The sequence below is a fragment of the Petaurus breviceps genome, unplaced genomic scaffold (genome assembly GCF_028583685.1).
Source record: "Petaurus breviceps papuanus isolate PSGF00001 unplaced genomic scaffold, PetGlider_PUasm1.0 90994, whole genome shotgun sequence".
Lineage (NCBI taxonomy): Eukaryota > Metazoa > Chordata > Mammalia > Diprotodontia > Petauridae > Petaurus > Petaurus breviceps.
In genome coordinates, this window is record NW_027187393.1 from 6776949 (window position 1) to 6797310 (window position 20362).

The 20362-nt window shown below is 38.6% G+C and overlaps 1 protein-coding gene across 2 annotated transcripts in view; it reads right to left on the bottom strand.

Moving 5' to 3' along the window:
• TRPC4AP (transient receptor potential cation channel subfamily C member 4 associated protein) overlaps window positions 1–20362 on the bottom strand; it is an 83273-nt gene that overhangs the window by 51061 nt on the left and 11850 nt on the right. For both annotated transcript variants that reach the window (XM_069077591.1, XM_069077592.1), the window contains 4 exons: window positions 16511–16627; window positions 11450–11507; window positions 8077–8132; window positions 6460–6588 (listed from right to left, as the gene is read on the bottom strand). In XM_069077591.1, the coding sequence (XP_068933692.1) occupies window positions 6460–6588; window positions 8077–8132; window positions 11450–11507; window positions 16511–16627 (360 nt within the window). The remainder of the gene's footprint in view (window positions 1–6459; window positions 6589–8076; window positions 8133–11449; window positions 11508–16510; window positions 16628–20362) is intronic.

Sequence of the window (20362 nt, forward strand, 5' to 3'; positions counted from 1 at the left end):
TCTTTAGGTCCCCCCCTCCCACTTTGTCTGCTCATCCTTTTTCATAAGCTAGAGAAAAATAAATGGTAAAGAAGAATAAAGGCCTTTCATTAAAGGTACAATGGATTGGCCTGGGGCCCTTTGTAAAAGGGAGAGTATACACACACACACACACACACACACACACACACACACACACACACACACACCACTCATATGAAGCTTGGGACAAGACAATTAGCCATCTGTGCTTCATCACACCAGAACAAAAGACCAGGCCTAGGGACAATTCAGCAGGGGCAATGAAATGGGAGAATGGCTGGAAAACAGGAGTAAAGGGGACTAGGAAAGGGGAGTAGACAGATCTCTTATCATCAAATAATAACCACAACCTACCCACATACTCCCTAGGTGGCTCCTTCTGTGTACCTCAGTACTAATAAGAGGAAATCTGTTAAATGAAGATGTCATGCACAGGAGGCTGTGGACCCCATATCAAGAGGCACACAGAATTTGTAAAGAGTCAGAAAATGGTCCCCTATGAAACTGGAGCTAAGAAACAATATAAAATGGATGCAGGTAAGCCATCTAGAAGTAATCCATTCTAAGAGGCATCTGGGTTACTAGAAAGGCATATCTACCATAGTAAACTGGCATCCTGATTTATAAATTAGTCTCTCATGGGTTTAGATACCATGAACCAATTCTCCTGATCATTCCTAGGTGAATTAAAATACTGAGTTCTCAAAATTATAAAGTTAAACATTTAGTGATTCCCACCCAGATCAAGACACTTCATGAACTGGCCTTTCATTTAATGATGCCAAATAAAGCCCAAACTCATTAGGCTGGCATTCAAAGTCCTCCATAATCTGAACTATCCTATCTTTCCACACAGTGACAGTCATAGCTTTGATTTTGCCATCAACCACAAGTATTCTGCTTCCATGTTCATGAACTCTGATACTCCTTATCTGACGGAAGCTTTTCATTATTTCATCTTTACATAAGCCTTACGATTGATACATAGCTCCACTCTTCTTCACTGTGACTTTCATCCCTCTGCCTCTCAGATCTTTCCCAAGCCATCATTCTTACACTGACTATACACTCCCTCTTTCCCTATCTTGACCCTCAATGAACCAGTTCAACTCTACACTATCCTCTACTCTTAAAATCCTTGCCCTTTGTCCATTCCGCCAAAAGCACCTCCTCCCATCTTGCATCCCTCAGATATCTGCCCTATTTCCTCTTTCATTCGTGTATCAATTGAAGAAGTGGTGGTCCTTCTAACCCTTTGTCTTTGATTTGGGGTTATATTTTTTATGAGGCAACTGGGGTTCAGTGACTTGCCCAGGGTCACACTTTTCAAGGCCAACCTACCTAAATGCAACTTGATCCTCTCATCCCCCTCTCATCTTTTCCAGCAAACTGTCCTCCCTATCATCCCTAGTCTCCCTCTAATCCCCAATCTCTCCCTCTCTACAGGTTCCTTCCCTGATACCTACAACATGCCTAAGTTCTTCCATTCTTAAAAATCTTCAGTTGGTCTGACCAACTCCACTACCTTTAAAAATAGACTAATTCAAATGGCAAAAGGGGTCCAAAAAGCCAATGAGGAGAAGAATGCCTTAAAAAGCCAAATTTCCCAGATGGAAAAGGAATTTCAAAAACTCACTGAAGAGAATACTTCCTTCAAAATTAGACTGGAGCAAATAAAAGCTACTGACTTTATGAAAAATCAAGATACTATAAAACAGATCCAAACAAATGAAAAAATAGAAAGCAATGCGAAATCCCATTGGAAAAAACCACTGACCTGGAAAATAGATCCAGAAGAGATTATTTCAAAATTACTGGACTACCTGAAAGCCATGATCAAAAAAAGAGCCTAGAAATCATCCTTCAAGAAATTCTCAAGGAAAATTGCTCTGATATTTGAGAACCAGAGGGCAAAATAGAAACTGAAAGAATTCATTGATCACCTCCTGAAACAGATCCCAAAAAGAAAACTTCTAGGAATACCATAGCCAAATTCCAAAGTTCCCAGGTCAAAGAGAAAATATTACAAGCTGTCAGGAAGAAACAATTTGAGTATTGTAGAAACACAAGATCTAGCAGCTTCTACACTAAGGAATCAAAGGGCTTGGAATATGACATTCTAGAGATCAAAGGAGCTAGGATTAAAACCAAGAATCACCTACCCAGCAAAACTGAGTATAATGCTTCAGGAGAAAATATGGTCATTCAATAAAAATAGAGGATTTTCAAGTATTCTTGATGAAAAAACCAGAGCTGAACAGAAAATTTGACTTTCAAATACAAGAAGAGAAGCATGAGAAGGTAAACAGGAAAAAGAAATCATAAGGAACTTATTAAAGTTGAACTATTTACATTCCTACATGGAAAAATGATAGTTGTAACTCATAAGACTTCTCAGTATGAGGATAGTTGAAGGGAATATATATGTATATATGCATACATTCATATATATGTATGTATAGGAGGGTATATGTGTATAAATACATATGTGAGTGTGTGTATATGCATGTACATGTATACATAGAGGGCACAGGATCAGCTGAATAGGAAGGGATGATATCTAAAAAAAAATTGTTTTTTTTTAAAAGCATTTGGGGTTTAGTAATTTGCCCAAGGTTACATGGCCAGTTTTTTATGTGGGTGTTAAGTATCTGAAGCCGGAACTGATCCTGGGTCCTCCCAACTCCGGGGCCGGCGCTCTTATTTACTGCGCCACCTAGCCACTCCTAAAAAAATAAAATTAAGAGGTGAGAGAGGAATATAATGAGAGAAGGAGAAAGGGAGAGATAGAATAGGGTAAATTATCTCATATAAAAGAGGCAAGAGAAAACTGTTACAATGGAGGGGAAGAGCAGGAAGGTGAAAGGGAATGGGTCAACCTTACACTCACTGAATTTGGCTTAATGAGGGAATAACATACACACTCATTTCGCTATCTTACCCTACAGGAAGGCAGGAAGGAAGGAGTAAGAGGGGGGATGATAGAAGGGAGGGCAGATTGGGGGAGAGGGTAGTTAGAAGCACACATTTTGAAAAGGGACAGGGTCAAAGTAGAAAATAGAATAAGTGGGGGGTGGGATAGGATGGAGGGAAATACAGTTAGTCTTTCACAATATAAATACTATGGAAACATTTTGTATAACTACACATGTACAACCTATGTTGAATTGCTTATCTTCCCAGTTGGGGTGGGTGAGGAGGGAAGAAGGGAAAGAATCTGTAAATCAGTTATAAAAACAAATGTTAAAAAAAAATTGTTTTTTTACACGCAACTAGGAAATAAGATATACAGGCACTGGGTTATAGAAATCCATCTTGCCCTACTAGAAAGTTAGAGGGGAGATGGGGGAGGATATAAGAGAAAGCAGATTGGGGGAAAGGGTATTCAGTATGCTTTCTATCTTGGGGTGGGGGGTAGGGGAAAAGATGGGAAGAAAATTTGTAACTCAAAATCTTGTGGAAATGAATGTTGAAAACTAAAAATAAATTTAAAAAAATTTAAAAAACAACAACAATGATTCTCATATATTTTCTCTCCATTCACACAGTTACTAGCCTCATTCAAGCCTTTATCATCTCTTGCTAATAAGACTATTAAAATATCTTTCTACTTGATCTGACTGCCTTAAGTCTCTCCCTACTTCAATCCATCCTCCACCCTGCTGCCAAAGTGACGTTCCTTAAGCACAGATTGGAACAAAGTCTAATGATTCCCTGATTACTTCCTCAGACATACAGTCCCCTGGTCGGCTCTTAGAGTTATTCAGAAGACTTACAAGAACAGATGCAAAGGGAAATAAGCAGAACCAGGAGAACATCATATAGTAATTAGACAGTAACAATAATATTGTAAGATGATCACAACTATGAATGACCTAGCTATCCTCAGCAGTAAAATGATCCAAGACAATTATGAAGGCCTTATGAAAAATGATATCTGCTTCCAGAGAAAGAAATGATGGAGTATGAATACAGATAGAAACATACTTTTAAAAAACTTTATTATTCTATGTTTTAAATCTGTATTTTCTTTTGTAACATGGCTAATATGGAAATGTTTTGCATGACTGTCCATGTATAATCTATATTAAATTGCTTACTGTACAGGGAGGAAGGAGGAGAGGGAGGGAGAGAATTTAGAAATTTTTAAAAAATAAAAAATAATAATTTTTGTTTACATGTAATTGGGAAAAAAAATTTAATTAAAAAAGAAAAGCTCTTCAGAACCTGTTCCCTTGCTACTTTTTCAGTCTTCTTACTCTTTACTCTCCTCTCCACATTCTAAAATGTAACTCTATTGGCTGACTAGCTATTTCTCAAACTTCATCTCCTATCTGTGCCTTTATCCTGGCTGTTCTTCATGCCTTGAAATGTTCTTCCTTCTCAGGAATTTCCCTGGTTTCTTTCAAGACTCACTTAAATTCCTCCTTCTACAGGAGGCTTTTCCCAGTGCTCTCCTCCCACTATCATGGCTTCTACTGCCTTCCTTTCTCAGTCTGTCTTCCATTGACTCTGTAGTAACTTGTACATACCTAGTTTTCATGTTTTTCTCCTTTATTAGAATGTTAGCTCCCTGAGGACGGGACTATTTTTATGTTTCTTTTTATTCCCTGCACTTAACAGTTTCTGGCACTTAATAAATGCTAGTTGACTGACTTTCTGGCCTTATCTCTAATCGCTTTCTGTTCTACTACAAGAGTTCTAAAGAATCCCTTGTATATATTCAGAACTTTCCCACCTCTATCCATTTGCTCACATTGTTTCCCTATGCCTGGAATACCATTTGGGCCTTCCTCTCTATCCTTTGCTTTTATAATCCTAGTTAACTTTTTTTTTTGTTTTTGAAGAAGTATGATGCAGTGGAAAACATGCTGGATTCAAAATTGGAGGACCTGGGTCCACAACCAAACTCTGCTACTTCATTTCTATAAAACCTTAAGCACATCACTCAACCTCTCTATGCTTCAGTTACTCATTTAGAAAATGAGAGGGCTGAGGGCAGCCAGGTGGCGCAGTGAGTAAGAGCGCCAGCCCTGGCATCGGGAGACCCTGGATCAGTTCTGGTCTCAGATACTTGGCACCCACACAAAATAACTGGCTGTGTAACCCTGAGCAAGTTACTTAACCCCAATTGCTTTAAAAAAAAAAAAGAAAATGAGAGGGCTGAACAAGATGGCCTACAACTTCAAATCTATGATTTCACAATCCTATGATCTAGTTCCTGACTACTTTAAGGAAATTTGAGGAGAAAGAGAACATTTTCATCTGGGGAGAAATTTACAGAGGTGGTAGCAGCTGAACTGAGCCTTTCAAGGCAGAAGATGAGAAGGAAGTGAATTCTAGAAATCTGGGGTATGGTCTGTGTGAATGCACAGAGATAGCAGACAGAACTCTGAATTTGGGGAACAGCTTCTAGTTCAGTTTGGCTGGTGCATTGTGTGTGACCCTACCCATCTTTCAAAAGCTAACTTCAATGTCAGCTCCTCCATGAAATAAAAACAACAACTAACATTTATACAGTGCTTACTATGTACCAAACACTATGGTAAGTGCTTTATGATTATTATCTCATTTGATCCCAACAACAACCCTGCAAGGTAAGTGCTATTATTATCGCCATTTTATAACTGAGGTAAATAAAGGTTAAAGGACTTACCCAGGGTTAAGTGTCTGAGGCCACAATGGACCTCCGGTTTCCTGATTCCAGGCTCAGTACTCTATGCACTGTGCCACGTAACTACCCAATATAAATGAAAGAAACAAAAGTAGTCCTTCTTTCTTCTGATCTTACATAACTCTTTGTGGCTCTCTTGTTAAGAGAGGAAATAACAAGAGCACTAGATTTGGAATCAGGAAGCTGGAGTTCAAGTCCAGCCTCAGACCCACACTAGTTCTGCAAACATGGGTAAGTCATTCAATCTCCCTTTGCCTTGGTTTCCTGGATGGAGTTCATGGTCTGTTTCAGTGATAAATTTGTGCTCCCATGCTCCTGAGTCTCTTAACCTCTCAAAGGCTCAAGCACTTCCCTAAGACTTGTTAGCTAAGTCACAGAGATTCTTGGAGGGAGCTCTCACACCAGGAATCCCCCATGCCCAGGACATCATAGAGCTTGCAAGCATGCTAGTCACAGTCAGTAGACTACTCTGTACACAGGAAGCATTTAAAAGATGGTGGCTGGCTAGTTTTGTCCGACCTAGCAAAGTGTGTGAGTGGCATAGCCTTTCTGCTAGAGCGCAAGTATCCTAAGAACACGAACCATGTCTTAGCTACCTCTGATCCAGCCAAGTTTCAGTGCGCAGTACAGTGTGAGGCACATAGTGTATTATACACTCAATAAATGGATGCTGAATGAAAAGACAAATGAATAAATTACCTCAGCATCATACTGTAGTCTAAGATCAACCCCAACTAGGTGTTCAGTCTTGAGACAAAACTCACCTTTTTAACACCCAGAATATCTTCGATGAGGGTTGCTGTCTGCAAAAATGTCTTCCTATTTGTCATCAGTGTAAACAAGAAGAGGACAAAGTCATTTCTTTCTGCCAGACGCTTTGTAACTCCATCAGTCTGTCAAAAGGAAACAAAAAATGTTGGCTGAAGTACAGCCACATTGGATAAAAGCTGGTGATGCCAACATACTCTTGCTAGTATGTACGGTCAATTCTACCAACATGTACTTGGGCTATGCTGCAAACAAGTATGGCCAGCTTAGCTAGGATGCCATACATGTACTTCCTTATCATTCAACACTGTGAATAGAATGTTCCCTGCTTGATCAAGTTCAAGGCCCATGAAATATAACATATATATAAATATATGTATATATATAACATATATATGAATATATAAACAAATATAACACCTCCAATATAAAAAACTGCTATCCTCAGGCAGAGTCCTATATCAAGGTTGTAATGCTGTTAGTTTTTCTTTAGTTCTCCTCCAAACAAGATACAGGAACAATTCCATGTGTCAAGGACACCTGAAATCTTTTAAGATTTACTCAAATGTGTAAATAAAGAAATTCTGTTCATGAGAATTCTCAAATGGAAAATATGTTTCAATCTAGGAAATAGAATTAAATTAAGCAGATAGCCAAAAGTCAAAAGTATTAATGAAGTGTACACATCTTTAAGGATTATAGTTAAACACTTAGGGTGCCAGCAAGAAGAGAGACAGTACAACATAAGGTGACAGAACGGCCAAAAGTACTGAAGGAGTACTGAAAGTACTCCTAAGGCCTGGGTTCTACTCCAGGATCTGCCACTAAGTTATATGACATGGGGTTAGACGCTGTACCTTTTTTTTTTTTTTTTTGCTTTTTGGAGGACAATTGGGGTTAAGTGACTTGCCCAAAGTCACACAGCTAACAAGTGTGTCAAATGTCTGAGGCCAGATTTGAACTCAGGTCCTCTTGACTCCAGGGCCGGTGCTCTATTTATTCTGCCACCTAGCCTCCCCTGACACCGTACCTTTCTAACCCCTATCTTCTCATCTGAAAAACCGGGTTGATAATTACAGCCTTGCCTGTCTTGCAAGGATCAAGTGAAGTAATACATGTTGCAAATTGCAAAACTCTATAAATGCACAGTATCATTAAAGAATAGTAATAATAGCAATAATAACAAGGTAAATAAACTCAATTATATTATTTTGCATTTAGTGGTCTCCTTGGATGAAGCAAAGGCACTCACATTGTTTTTCCTTTTAACAACTCTACTGTCAGAGTAAGGAAGACAATTCATAAATCAGCCAAAACCATGGGAATCCCTGAAGAACTAGGGACCAAGATAACATTCCCAATATCTTCCCAAGTTAGGAATATTCTGAAGAAAAAGATAAAAACTCATGGATCATGGAAGCTGATGGACTTTCATTGATAGACATGGGAAATGTCCAATCAACTGACTCCAGTGAATTTTGATGTGTCTTGAAAATATAAAGTGGCTAATTTGCAAAAATACCACATGTTGATTTGGGCCAAAGCACTAGAAAAGTCCTACTTGCTAATTTATCAAGGAAGCAAAAATCAGGGTCCCCAAAATAGATACTTACACAAATACATGTATTATACAAGATGCTTAAACAGTCCTTAGTCAGATCATCACTTACTGAAAGAAAAAAAAATAACTGGTTATTAATACTAGAATCAATCACTTTAACAAGACACTAGGCAAGGATGAAGGTTAACCATAATACCAAAATAAAACTTCCTTTTTTTATCAGCTGCAAAACTCAAAATCCAGAGGGGGCCAAGTATGGCTGTGAATAGTAAAGCACATTTTAAAATAAACATAGGCACAAACCCCAGTAACCACTAGCATCATGCTGTTATCACTTTGAGGACAGGTACTGTTTCATTTTTATCTACATATCCCCAGTGTCTAGCATATAGAAGGCAATTAATAAATGCTTACTGATCAACAAAAGATATTCTTCCCCCCCTCCTCTCTCTCTCTCATCCTCATGAGCACTCTACCTAATACAAGTTATACCTAATTCTGTGCCAAGTGTCCTAATCCATAATCCCAGAACTTTTGTCCTCACCACTACCCTGTGATAGAGTTTGGCCTACATGGCAGGTAGGGCAATCTCTCTGAATATTTGTTCTTAATTGTGCCAACACTTCTGAAGGAAATAAAGAATTCTAATCCTCTAGGAATTCATGGGGCTCTTAGGGTAGACACCAAATCTCAACTTCTGTTCTTTTCTATCACAGCCTTCACTTCCTAGAGAAAGGAGCATTAGCGAGCTGGTCGAAAAACACACAGACCTGACAAAATACTGGGCTGAGACATGTTACTTCACAATAACATCTTTAAGGTATTTTAAACAGACTCTACTGTAACTCTGCAAAAACAGATCATCATGACATTTGCCCAATCACCAAAGATATAAATAAGTTGGATAATGACCTAGCTGATGAGTGATAAGTTGCAATATTAATTCCCCTTACAGTCAGTCAACTTCCCATTCCAATTTTAATATTATTCCTCTTGAACTAACTGCTTCCTGTAATGTCATTTTTACAAAACCAGTGACTGAGGTTAGGTAGGGAATACCTACATCACAAAATGTACGGAAACTCAAACCAGCATCACTTCACAGCACCACTCACTTCCTCAAGAGTATCAGCAACACCAGGAAGGAGCTTCCAAAAAAGAAAACTGCATCCTTGCCACAGGGCCTCTCTAAATTTCGCCCCTTTCCACAATTCGATATTTTTGGTTGGGGTATACAACCTAAGGTCTTTTCCTCTCAAATCTCCATCTTCTAGACCTATGCAAGCTCTAAATATTCGACTAGGAGGTCTAAAGAGATGAAAATGAAAAAGTGATGTTTACTTCAGACTGTTTAGAAATGGATACTCGACAGAGGAATAAGTTTGCCTTCAGCCCCTGGTGTGGTGTTTGTTTTAATTCGGAAAAGGACTAAATGGAAAGGCTTAAATGAATGCTGATAGCTACTTCTAGCATAAGGTATTTCCTTGTCAATTACTGCTACTGCTTTCTTTGAAGAAAACTGGAGTGCTCACAATCAGTAAGAACAGGCTTCAAAATTGCCCCAGTGATTCAAAGTCTCTCCACTAAGTCAGCTTCTTTAGGAAACCCTGTGCTAGTAAAAAAAAAAAAAAATCTGTCTAAAATAAGCTGAAACAGGAAACGAGCCTTACAGGCCTTAATTGTTCTGCTAGTCTGGAAAGCAAACCCATTACTCAATCCTTCAGCCATTCCACGTGGTCAAAATAAGACTTTCAGCAGAGCACACCCCAGGGAACACTCTGACCACTTAAAACCTTCATTCCAAGTCTCATCTTCCTTTAGGAGAAACTGAGCACTGATCTGAACATACTCTTAGCTCCATGTGCAAACTAAAAAGGAGCTACCATAAAACCTTGTTATAAAGATACTTGTTTCACCTCAGATTCATTTCTAAGATGGAACATGGTCAGAGGATTGACATGTCACACCCCTGCTCAAAAGCCATCAATGCCTCCAATGCCATTAGGACAAAATACAAACTCCTGGGCCTAGCGTGTGAAAAGTTCTCCACAATTTGGCTCCAATGCACTTCTTCAGTCTTAATTTATATTCCCCTATGTTCCAGCCCCTATCAATACAACTATCTGCCTCTACACATTTACACAGGCTGTCCTATATGCCTAGAACATCCTCCTCCTCATTTCTGCCTTCCAAGGCTTAGATCAAGTATCACCTACTCTGGGAGGCCTTCCAAGACAGCCACAGCTCTTGCTCCCACCTTTTTTATCTACTGTCTCCTTGGCCTCTCATTCATTCCTTATCCTGTATTATACTTACCTGTATTTGTTATGGTAGAATATTGGGAGCAGACACTCTCATCTTTGTTTTTGAATCCCCAGCATTGAACATATGCCTTGTACATAGTAGGCACTTTAATGACTTGCTGAGTTACAGTCTATGCCAAACTATATCCTCCATAACAACCCACATTGTTGTTTTTTACTTTAAAAGTCTGCAAAGCTTTTTGCAAAGCAAAGCACAGGCATTATCTCACTTGAAATCTCATAAAAAGCACATGTTTTAAATACTACAAGCATATTATTCTCATTTTACAAATAAGGAAACTGAGGCTCTCAGAAGTTAAGTGATTTGTCCATGGTAACATGTAGCTAATGTCAGAAGCAAGATCTGAACCAGGGCTTCCTGACTCCAGGTCCAGGGTATTATATAATATCTCATGTTGCCTTTGTATATGTACATAGTAATATACAAGAAAACCTCAATTAACCAGTATATTTAGGGAACACAAGGGAAGGGGCAGAAAATCTGATTAAGTAAATTGTCTAGTAGATAATAAAGTGAAAAGAAATGTGGGCTTGGAGTCATGAAGCTGAATTTTAGTTCTGGCTTTCCCATTACGTTGTTGGGTAACTCTGAGAAAATACTTCACTTCTCTGGGCCTCAGTTTCTTCCTCTATAAGATGAAGGGGCTGGACTGAAGGATCTCATGTGTCTGCCAATGCTGACATCTGACAATGCTATGCCCTCCAAGAGCGGTAACAGGACAGGGTTTCCCTATCATGTGGGGTACAAGAGTTGGAACCGACTGCCCCATATTTCAGCCCTATCAGCTGCTACATAATCCCTTCTAAGGACCTGCACCTATGGGGAAAGGAAATCAATTACTGGTAAGTTTTATCTTTTTTTTTTTAAACTTTTAAGTTCTGAATAGTTGATCCTATTACCTACAAATACCATTAAATATCAAAACAACAATTTCTTTTCCTAAGAAATACAGACGGGGTTTAAGAGCAATGAATTTTTCCTAACACAGGACCAGAATTCTCCCAGAGAATCACAGAGGCTAAGGGTATTAGGATTTTAAAACTGATATGGGGGAAAGCACAACAAACAAGGGCTTAACAGACAATGGCAGGCTCACTTACTTTTCTGTTTCTTTTTCTGAGTAGTAAGTGTAGGTCTCATAAGAATTTCCACAAGGAGCTATTGAAAAAAGAATTGAATTAAATCTACAAAGTCATTTCAAAGTACAAGTTATGGCCTAGTGTCGTCTGTGTCAGTTCAGGGCTCAATCTGCTCTTCCCAAGGCTTTTAAGACCCTCCCACACACATCCAGGCCACAAGAGGCAGCACAACGAAATAACAATTATCCATCACATTTGTCTCATGTTTTACAGTTTATACTTTTAGATCTGTTATGCCATTTCATCTTCATAACAACTCGATGAGGGAAGCAGAGCAGAGAAAAATATCTTCAATTTTACAAATGACAGAACCAAGGCTCATAAAAGTCAAGTGACTTGCCCAAGACTATATGACTAATAAGGGGAATCAGAACAGGTGAGTCCTAGTCCTGACTCTACCAATAAATAAGATGGATGGCCTTAGGTAGGTCACTGCCTCGCCAGGTACCTCAGTAGCCTCCTTTATTAAGTGAGGATATTTGAGACTAAATTATTTCTATGGTCCCTACCATAAGTTCTCATTTCTGCTTTCACAGTGATATACAATGCTACAATTATGGTCTAAGGAATATACTCTGCACTGTCAACTGTAATTATAAAATCACCATTCGCTCCCTACTTACATCCTTCTCCAGCCTTAAGCTCAGATGCTACCTCTTCTATAAGGCTGTCTCTGGCTCTGCCTGTAAGGCTGGACTAGGTAACAGTTCCCTCCTTGACCTTCTCGTATTGTGTCCCTTTAAATTGCACTTGTCATGTTTTAATCTGTTATCACAGCTCTATGTGTTATATGTTTTCTTGCCCCCAACAGACTATAACCTCTCTGAAAGCAGGGGCTGCATCTTATTCATCTCTGTATCCCCACCTGGGCCTGGCACACTGAACATAGTAGGAGCTTAGTACAAATATTAGGTACACAAATTTTAGGCTCTATATAGCACCCAGCTAACCAGAGGACTTAAGTAATGTTCACATTAGTACACATGTAATAATAAATGAACCAACAAGATTTGTTTCTGCACTATTCCCCATTCAGGTAACAGAAAAACTTCAGCTTAACTCAGACAAATTCCTTGGGCTCAGAATTTTAACTTCCACTCTAGAAGACAAATCAACATTCTTGAGATTGCTCCAAAGATGGATTTAGCAAAGCAGCCCCAAAACCCCGAGATGAGAGAAAGCTGTGGCAATTAATTGCAGACTAACATTAGAGAGTATGTTCAAAAGCAGGCAGCTGATTCAGCAAGTAGGCTCAGCAAGAAAGGGTCTACCGAAAGAAGGTCAGAGAAGTACATACCGATCTGGGGAAAGGCCCAAATTCCAGAGCTGATGTGGGAAATTCTGGTGAGACCAATATAGTATTAAGGGGCTAAGGCAAAGAATAAACCCAGGACAGCTAGCTTGAAATGTTGCTACAGCCCTGTAGGAGCAAGGTACCCTCTAAACAATGACACATTTTCATCGTAATGGGAAGAGCACTAAACTTAGCGTTCTAATCCCAGCTCTGTGAGTGGGCGACCACATGACCTTCAGTAAGCTTCGAATGACTTTTTCTGTCAAATGGGGAAATTGTATGATATCTAAGGTCCCTGATAGCTATAAGGTGCTATATTCTATGAATTGGTGTTAGTGTTTCCTCCCTTCTTCCCCTTTCCTCTCTCTAATTGTGTTCAGTTCTAACTGCCATGGGGCTAGTTGAAGATATACAACTCAGAAGTTTGGAATTAATGAAGCGCCAGGAGGAAAGCATATTATATATGGAAAAGAAAACCCAAAAAAAACAAAAGAAGACTCCCATCAGTACCATGGAACAGCCCACCAATTTTAGGCTCTATATAGCACCCAGCTAACCAGAGGACTTAAGTAATCTTCACATGCCCTGCTGGCTCTTAAGACATAGGCAAACTCTGACAGCATACAAAAATGAAGCTAATACTTTGTGATATTTTAAGTGCTTCATATTTCAAAGCAACTGCTATGTAAGCAACTGCCTAAGGGAGGAGAGTTTATTGATGTGACCTTTACTACTTAAAATTTCAATGGTTTTTCTGCCCTTGATGTAATTCACAGTGACTGTTCTATATATAACTGGGGCAAAACATTTTACAAATCATAGCATATAAAGAGGTGGAAGAGACCTCGGGTCACCTAATCTAACCCTTTTGTGTTTAGAGGTGAGGAGCCTGAAACCCAGAGGGAAAGTATATTGACAAAAGTCATACAACTAGTTAATTAAAGAGCCAGAACTAGAATCTAGGCCTCCTGACTACAAGACTAGGGTTTTTTTCCACTACATCATCCTGCCTTTATCAGGGTGGTACTGAGAAAACAGTCCAGAAGCCTAGGGGTTGGAAGAGAAATCCCACCAGCACCTCGTAGCTATTCTGATTTTAAAATAGTACAACTCTGTGGGAAAGAATGGAGCAGCTAGGTGGCACAGTGGGTAGAGCACAGGCCTGGAGTAAGGAAGACCTGAGTTCAAATCTGCCCTCAGACCCTGGGCAAGTGACTTAACTATGCTTGCCTCAGTTTCCTCATCTGTAAAATGAGCTGGAGAAGGAATGGCAGGCCACTCCAGTATTTCTGCCAAGAAAACCCCAAATGGGGTCACAAAGAATCAGACATGACTGAAAATAACTGAACAACAAAAATAGGAGAGAACACTAGCAGCAAACCCACTATCCTTATCAAAGTTGCCATTTCCTAAGCAATCGCTTGCCACCACCAAACCCCAGCTGGAGTGGCAAAGTGACCCCGACTTGACTGAGAAGCTGTAAGAATTACTGATCTGCAAAGGATGTTCTAGTCATTTCCTTCTTTTTGGTGCCATTATAAAGGCTTCTAGAACTGAAAACTAAAATAAGAAAATGAAGTTAATGGTCCCATACCCAATATAAATCTTCCAAAAGACCTAATAATTAAATGACAACATGAAAAATTCTTTTCTCCAGGAAAGAATAATTTGTTTCCTTCAGCATAAACCCAGGGACATTTTCCCTCTAAGAGTCAATAAAAACCTGACCTCTAAACTATATATGATAAATTGAAGAGATTTTATAAGGATGTCAGCAATAGCAAATGAAAGACTTCAGTGTTCTGAATATCAGTCAGAAGTCTAATTCTGCTAAAAGTAGAGAATCTGATAAACTCTTGGCTTGCCTAATTAACAATTTATCTCTTAAAGTGTAAAGTGCACAACTGGAATGGGAGGTGGGATGGAGGGGATAAGCTTTCTAAAGACACCAGACTATCTTACCACTGAGGAAAAACTAATTGCTGATAATCAAGTGACCATAATCTTTGGAGAATTTGCTACTTCTCATATATAACATTCAATCTCCCACCTCCATGCCTTTTCCCAGACTATCCCCCATGCCTAGAATGCACTCCCTTGACCTCTGCCTTTCGGAATCCCTGTGACCCTTTTAAGACTTCCCTCAAACGTTACCTCCTTCATGCGACCTGTCCCAATCTCCTCAGATGTTAGTGCCATTCCCCTAAAAATTGCTCTGTATTTACTTTTATTTGCTCAGCAAATGAGAAGGTGACAATGTAATATTGGAATTGATAACTGGGAAGGAAAAAATTCTAGGTATAGTCAGATCCTGGATTTAAGTATACTTTAAAATATTCAAAGACTTTTAACTGACTAGGGCTTTGTAATCTCCATTTCAGCACACATAAGAAGATATAGAACACTTGCTGAAAGCGATCTTTCCCTCCTCAAATTTCTCACAGTATTTTTTGGGGACCCCTCCTTTACACTTTTCAAATTCTCCTTTCATCATCCCCCCTCCCACCTCAAAGGCTACCTCGTCCAACCCTCTCATTTTACAGATGAGGAAACCGAGGCCCAAAGGGGTTAAGTGACTTGCCCACGAGGTAGAATTTAAAGCCAGGTTTTCCTAACTCCAAGTTCAGTGCTCTATCTACCTTACCATGCCACTTTTCTTTTATCATGGTTATTTGTATACACATCCATCCCCTCCATCCCTCCCTAAATTAAAGTGTAAGCTCATTAAAAGTAGGATCTGTGTTTTTTATCTATCTTTGTCTTCCTAGGTCCCATCAGAAGGCCCTTGCACATAACAAACACTTGATAAATGTTTGTTAATTTGAATGACAGAACACTTAACTCCTATTTAGCTGTTGTCTTTTCCATTCCAGGAGAAAGACACTCAAATTAGAGAGAAGAGAATTTTGTTAAGAGGAAAATGAAGCTCCACAAGTGAGAAGAGCACCTGGAAAACATTTCAAGTCTTCAGGTTGAAACAAATTTGCCGTATCAGAGACAGGGGATGTTAACTGTCTCTGGATGATTTTTAGAGGTCTCTTCCAGCCCACAGAGTCTATGATTCTAAACAGACTTCAAATGGACTCAGAAATTAGCAGGTTGTTTACTATCCATTTTTGTAAAGTGTCCTCGGGTATCAGGACAATAGACTTAATTCATTCCCTCACAAGTCTCTCTGGCTTCATAAAACCTTCCAGAGCAAATGTTCTGCTGGTACAGTGAAATGCTACGATAAGACACAAAAGGAAGAATACAATCTAATAGAGGGGTTAAAATGCATACAAAAATTAATAAACAAAATGTGTTAAAAGCAAAAGAGAAATACATACAAAGTGCTATGAGAAACGTGAGAGAGGGAGAGAGAGAGACACAGAGTGGGAGGGACGAAGGGAGAGAAAGGGGGAAGAGGGAGGGAGGGGGAGAAGGGAGTACTTCTAGCAGAAGGATCAGGGAAGGTTTCCCAGCAGGTGGTATCTTGAGTAGGGCCCTGAAAGAAGGGAAGGATTTCAATATGCAGAGATGGGAATAGAGATTTTTAACTACTTTAAATAGTGAGCAAGATCATTTCTATAATGGTATGTATTTGCGCTGTCCAAAAACCTGTAACTAAAGCTATTCATATTTAAAAGATGTGAGCTCAAAATGGTTTCTCTCAAATGAAATTCTGAAATGTCTTCATATCCAACAGTTACACAGACCCTTATACCAAGAAACCAAAACAAACTTACGTCTACACCTCCAAACAAATCAAAAGTGTACGTGTTGGGGAAGGTGGATTCTTGGGAAAATTTTCTATCTTCTGTAACAAACACCATAGCTTCCATAGAGAGTAGTGGAGAGATTTCCTGTTTGAGAAATAGAAAGATAAAGAAAGGCTTTTGATCTTGAATGACCATTATTTATAAAGCAAACCCTGTATCTAGTAACAGCTTACATTTAGATGGTGCTTTACATATACAATCTCATTTGATCCTAAATAATCCTTTGAGGAATAAAAGTATTAAATAAATTGCCCAAAGTCACAAAGCTTAATGGGAGAACCAGAACTCAAAACTGAGTTCTCCTGACTCCTAGAATTCTTTCTACTGCATTGTCTTGTTAGTGGTCATTTTAGTGCCAATATGAATACTCTAAGAAAGCCAGACTCAGATAGTTGCATTATTACTCCTTTCAAAGCAAGGAGACTCAGGTATCAGAAGATCTGGATTTTAGTCCTGACTCCCGTCACTACTAAGACAGATAAATATAAGCAGGTCACTTAGTCTACTGAAGTCATTCCTTCATTCATCAAATGATCTACTTTTGCCTCAAAGAACTGAAGTGAGGATCTATAAAACAATGACAACATAAGGTGTTATAATAAATTATCAACACCGAGTTAATAGGATTATATTATTTAGAGTTGGAAAGAAAAGTTAGAGGTCCTTTCTCACTTCAAAGATAAGGAATTAATACCCAGAGAAGTTAAATGATTTGCCCAAGGTCACAGAGATAGTTAAGTTACAAAATCCAGATTCACACCTAGATTCTCTGACTCCAAATCCAATACCTTTTCCACTTCAATCAAGCTTCCTCTCATTCCTGGTAGGAAGACTATAAATACAGGCACACTTCACCTAATATTGACTGTTTTCTTGAACACACCAGTCAGACAAAATAATATCATGAGATATTAGCTCCACAGGACCAATTTTTTTTTTTTAAAGCAATCGGGGTTAAGTAACTTGCTCAAGGTAACACGGCCAGTTATTTCTGGGTGTGGTGCTGAGTATCTGAGCCCGGATTTGATCCAGGTCATCCTGACACTGAAGCTGGTGCTCTTACTCGCTGAGCCACCTGGCCGCCCCTAAGCAATTGGGGTTAAGTAACTTGCTCAAGGTTACACAGCCAGGTGTTTCTGGGTGGGTGCTAAGTGTCTGAGCCCGGAATCGATCTCCAGGTCTTCTCAACACTGGAGCCAGTGCTCTTACTCGCTGTGCTACCTAGCCGCCTCCCACAGAACCAATTTTGTATGCAGTAAGGAGACTTAACACCTGTAGGAGCTAAGGTTAGGGTTCAAATGCCAGCTTGAGTAGTTGCTGACTAACCCACTTGCATCTCAAGTGAAAGGCCAAATGATATCATAGTAGGGTTTTGTAATGTGATAATGGGGTTAGGTTAACAAGTGATGCTGGTAAAAGGAACATTATGCAGAATGTGCCCTTTTGAGGAATCATTCTTAGCAGGAATTCGGGCAAAACCATAAGACACGAGCTGCAAGTAAACAGCCTATTTTAGCCTTCTCTTCCCTTCACAACTGAACCTTCTACTAAAGATAAACCATGTGTAGATTTTTTAGAAAGGACCATAAAATCTTTTTTTTAATAGAAAAACATTTTTATTAAGGGACTACTATGCCAAGCATTGTGCTTGGCAGTTGGAATATAAAGACAAGTGAAATAAACCTTGCCTTGAAAAAGGTTCCTTTTTTTAAGAAATAAGTTTTTATTTATATCTTCAGTCTTTTATATCATCATACTTATCCCCCAAATCTTTCCCCCTCCTCTCCCAGTCATCCCATACAACAAATAGTATTTTTCTTAACGAGGAAAAAACACCAGCATGGATTAAGTCCAAAAACATAACATGTGCAATATCTGTAGACGGATGTCCTCTCATATCTCTTCAATTGAGTACTGTTTGATCTTTATAATTTTGTTGCATTTACTTTTCATTTTTTTGTTGTATGGCTATTCTTTCTATTTACACTATTATAGTTACTGTATGTGTTGTTTTCTTGGCTCTGATTATTTTACTCTATATCAGTCCATGTAAATCTTTCCATGATTCTCTGTATTTATCATACACATCATTTATTATAGCATAGTAAAATTCCACTATATTCATGATGCCACAATTTATTTAACCTTCCCAATTGATGGACATATACTTTGTTTCCAGTTCTTTGCTATCACAAAAAGTGCTACTATATTTCTTCTTATTAATAGCTTCCTTGAGGTATAAGCCCGATAATGAAATCTTGTTCAAAAGGGTCTAGATATTGTAGCCATTTTATGTGAATAATTCCACACTTCTTTCCAAAAGGACTATACCAGGAGGTGGGGAACCTGTGGCCTTGAGGCCACATGTGGCCTTCTAGGTCCTCAGATGCGGCCTTTTGACTGAGTCCAAGTTTTACAGAACAAATCCTTTTATTAAGGGGATTTGTTCTGGGAAGTTTGGATTCAGTCAAAGGGCCACAATTGAGGGCCTAGAGGATCACATGTAGCCTCGAGGCTGCAGGTTCCCCACCCCTGGGTTAGACTATTTCAGAGCTCTTAACAATGTATTAACATGCCTTTCATTTCACAATCCCTTTAAAACTGACTATTGCCATTTTTTGTTATCTTTGCCAATTTACAATGTATGAAGTGAAATCTCATGGTTATTTTGATTTGCATTTCTCTTATTATTAGTGATTTGGAACATTCATTCTTTCATTCATATAGTTCTTCTTTTGAGAACTATTTATTCATATTCTTTGATCACTTATCTATTGGGGAATGGATATTAATCCTATATATATTTATTAAATGTCTATACGTCTTGAATACTAAACCCTCATCAGAGAAATTTGATACCAAGATTTTTCTTCCCATTCGACTACATCTCTTATGATAGGAGCATTAATTTTATCTATTCACAAACTTTTCAATTTCACATAACCAAAGTTTTCTATTTTATCTTTTGTAACTACTTCTATCTCATTTGGTTAAGAATATCTTTCCTATCCACTGATGTGAGAGGTATGTCATCTTATTCTCTTCTAATTTTTCTATAGTGTGATATTCCATATTAAGGTTGTATGTATATATCTAATTAAAATTTATTGCAGAAAATTATATAAGGTGTTAGTCTAAGCTTAATTTTTGCCAGACTACTTTCCAGTTTCCCCAGCAGTTTTTATCAAATAAAGCATTTTTTACTAAGTAAATTATGTTTTCCACTTTATCAAACACTGAGTTATTGAATTCTATTGTTTCTGATTCTCCTTTGTCTAGCCTATTCCGTTGATCCACTGTTCTTTTTTAATCTAATACCAGATGGCTTTGATGACTACTCCTCTACTAGTTTGAGGTTTAGAAATGTAATTAACTCTTCATACCTATTTCTTTTCATCACTGATATTCTAAATCTTTTGTTTTTCCAAGTAAACTTTGCTATAATTTCACCACTTCCATAAAGTTTACCCTTAGTAATTTGGTTGGTGTAGCATTAAAAGTATAAATTAAATTTGGTAGTACTACCATTTTAACTCTGTTGGCACAGCCTATCCATGAGCACTGAATATTCCACCAGCTCTTTAAATTGTCTGTTGTTTCTCTAAGGAACATTCTGTAACTGAATCTGTGCAAAGTATGCTTTGGTAGATTGGGGATCACAGAATCTCAGCAATGAAAGGAGCTTGGGAGATTACTTCGTCCATCTGTAAGGGTTATGGGATTTAAAGATCTTCCATGCCCCGTTGGACTTGCTGATGTAGCAGGAAGGGGTGGAGCAAGAGGAAGCGGAAGCCAAGCTAGCGTTCCTGCGTTGGCTGG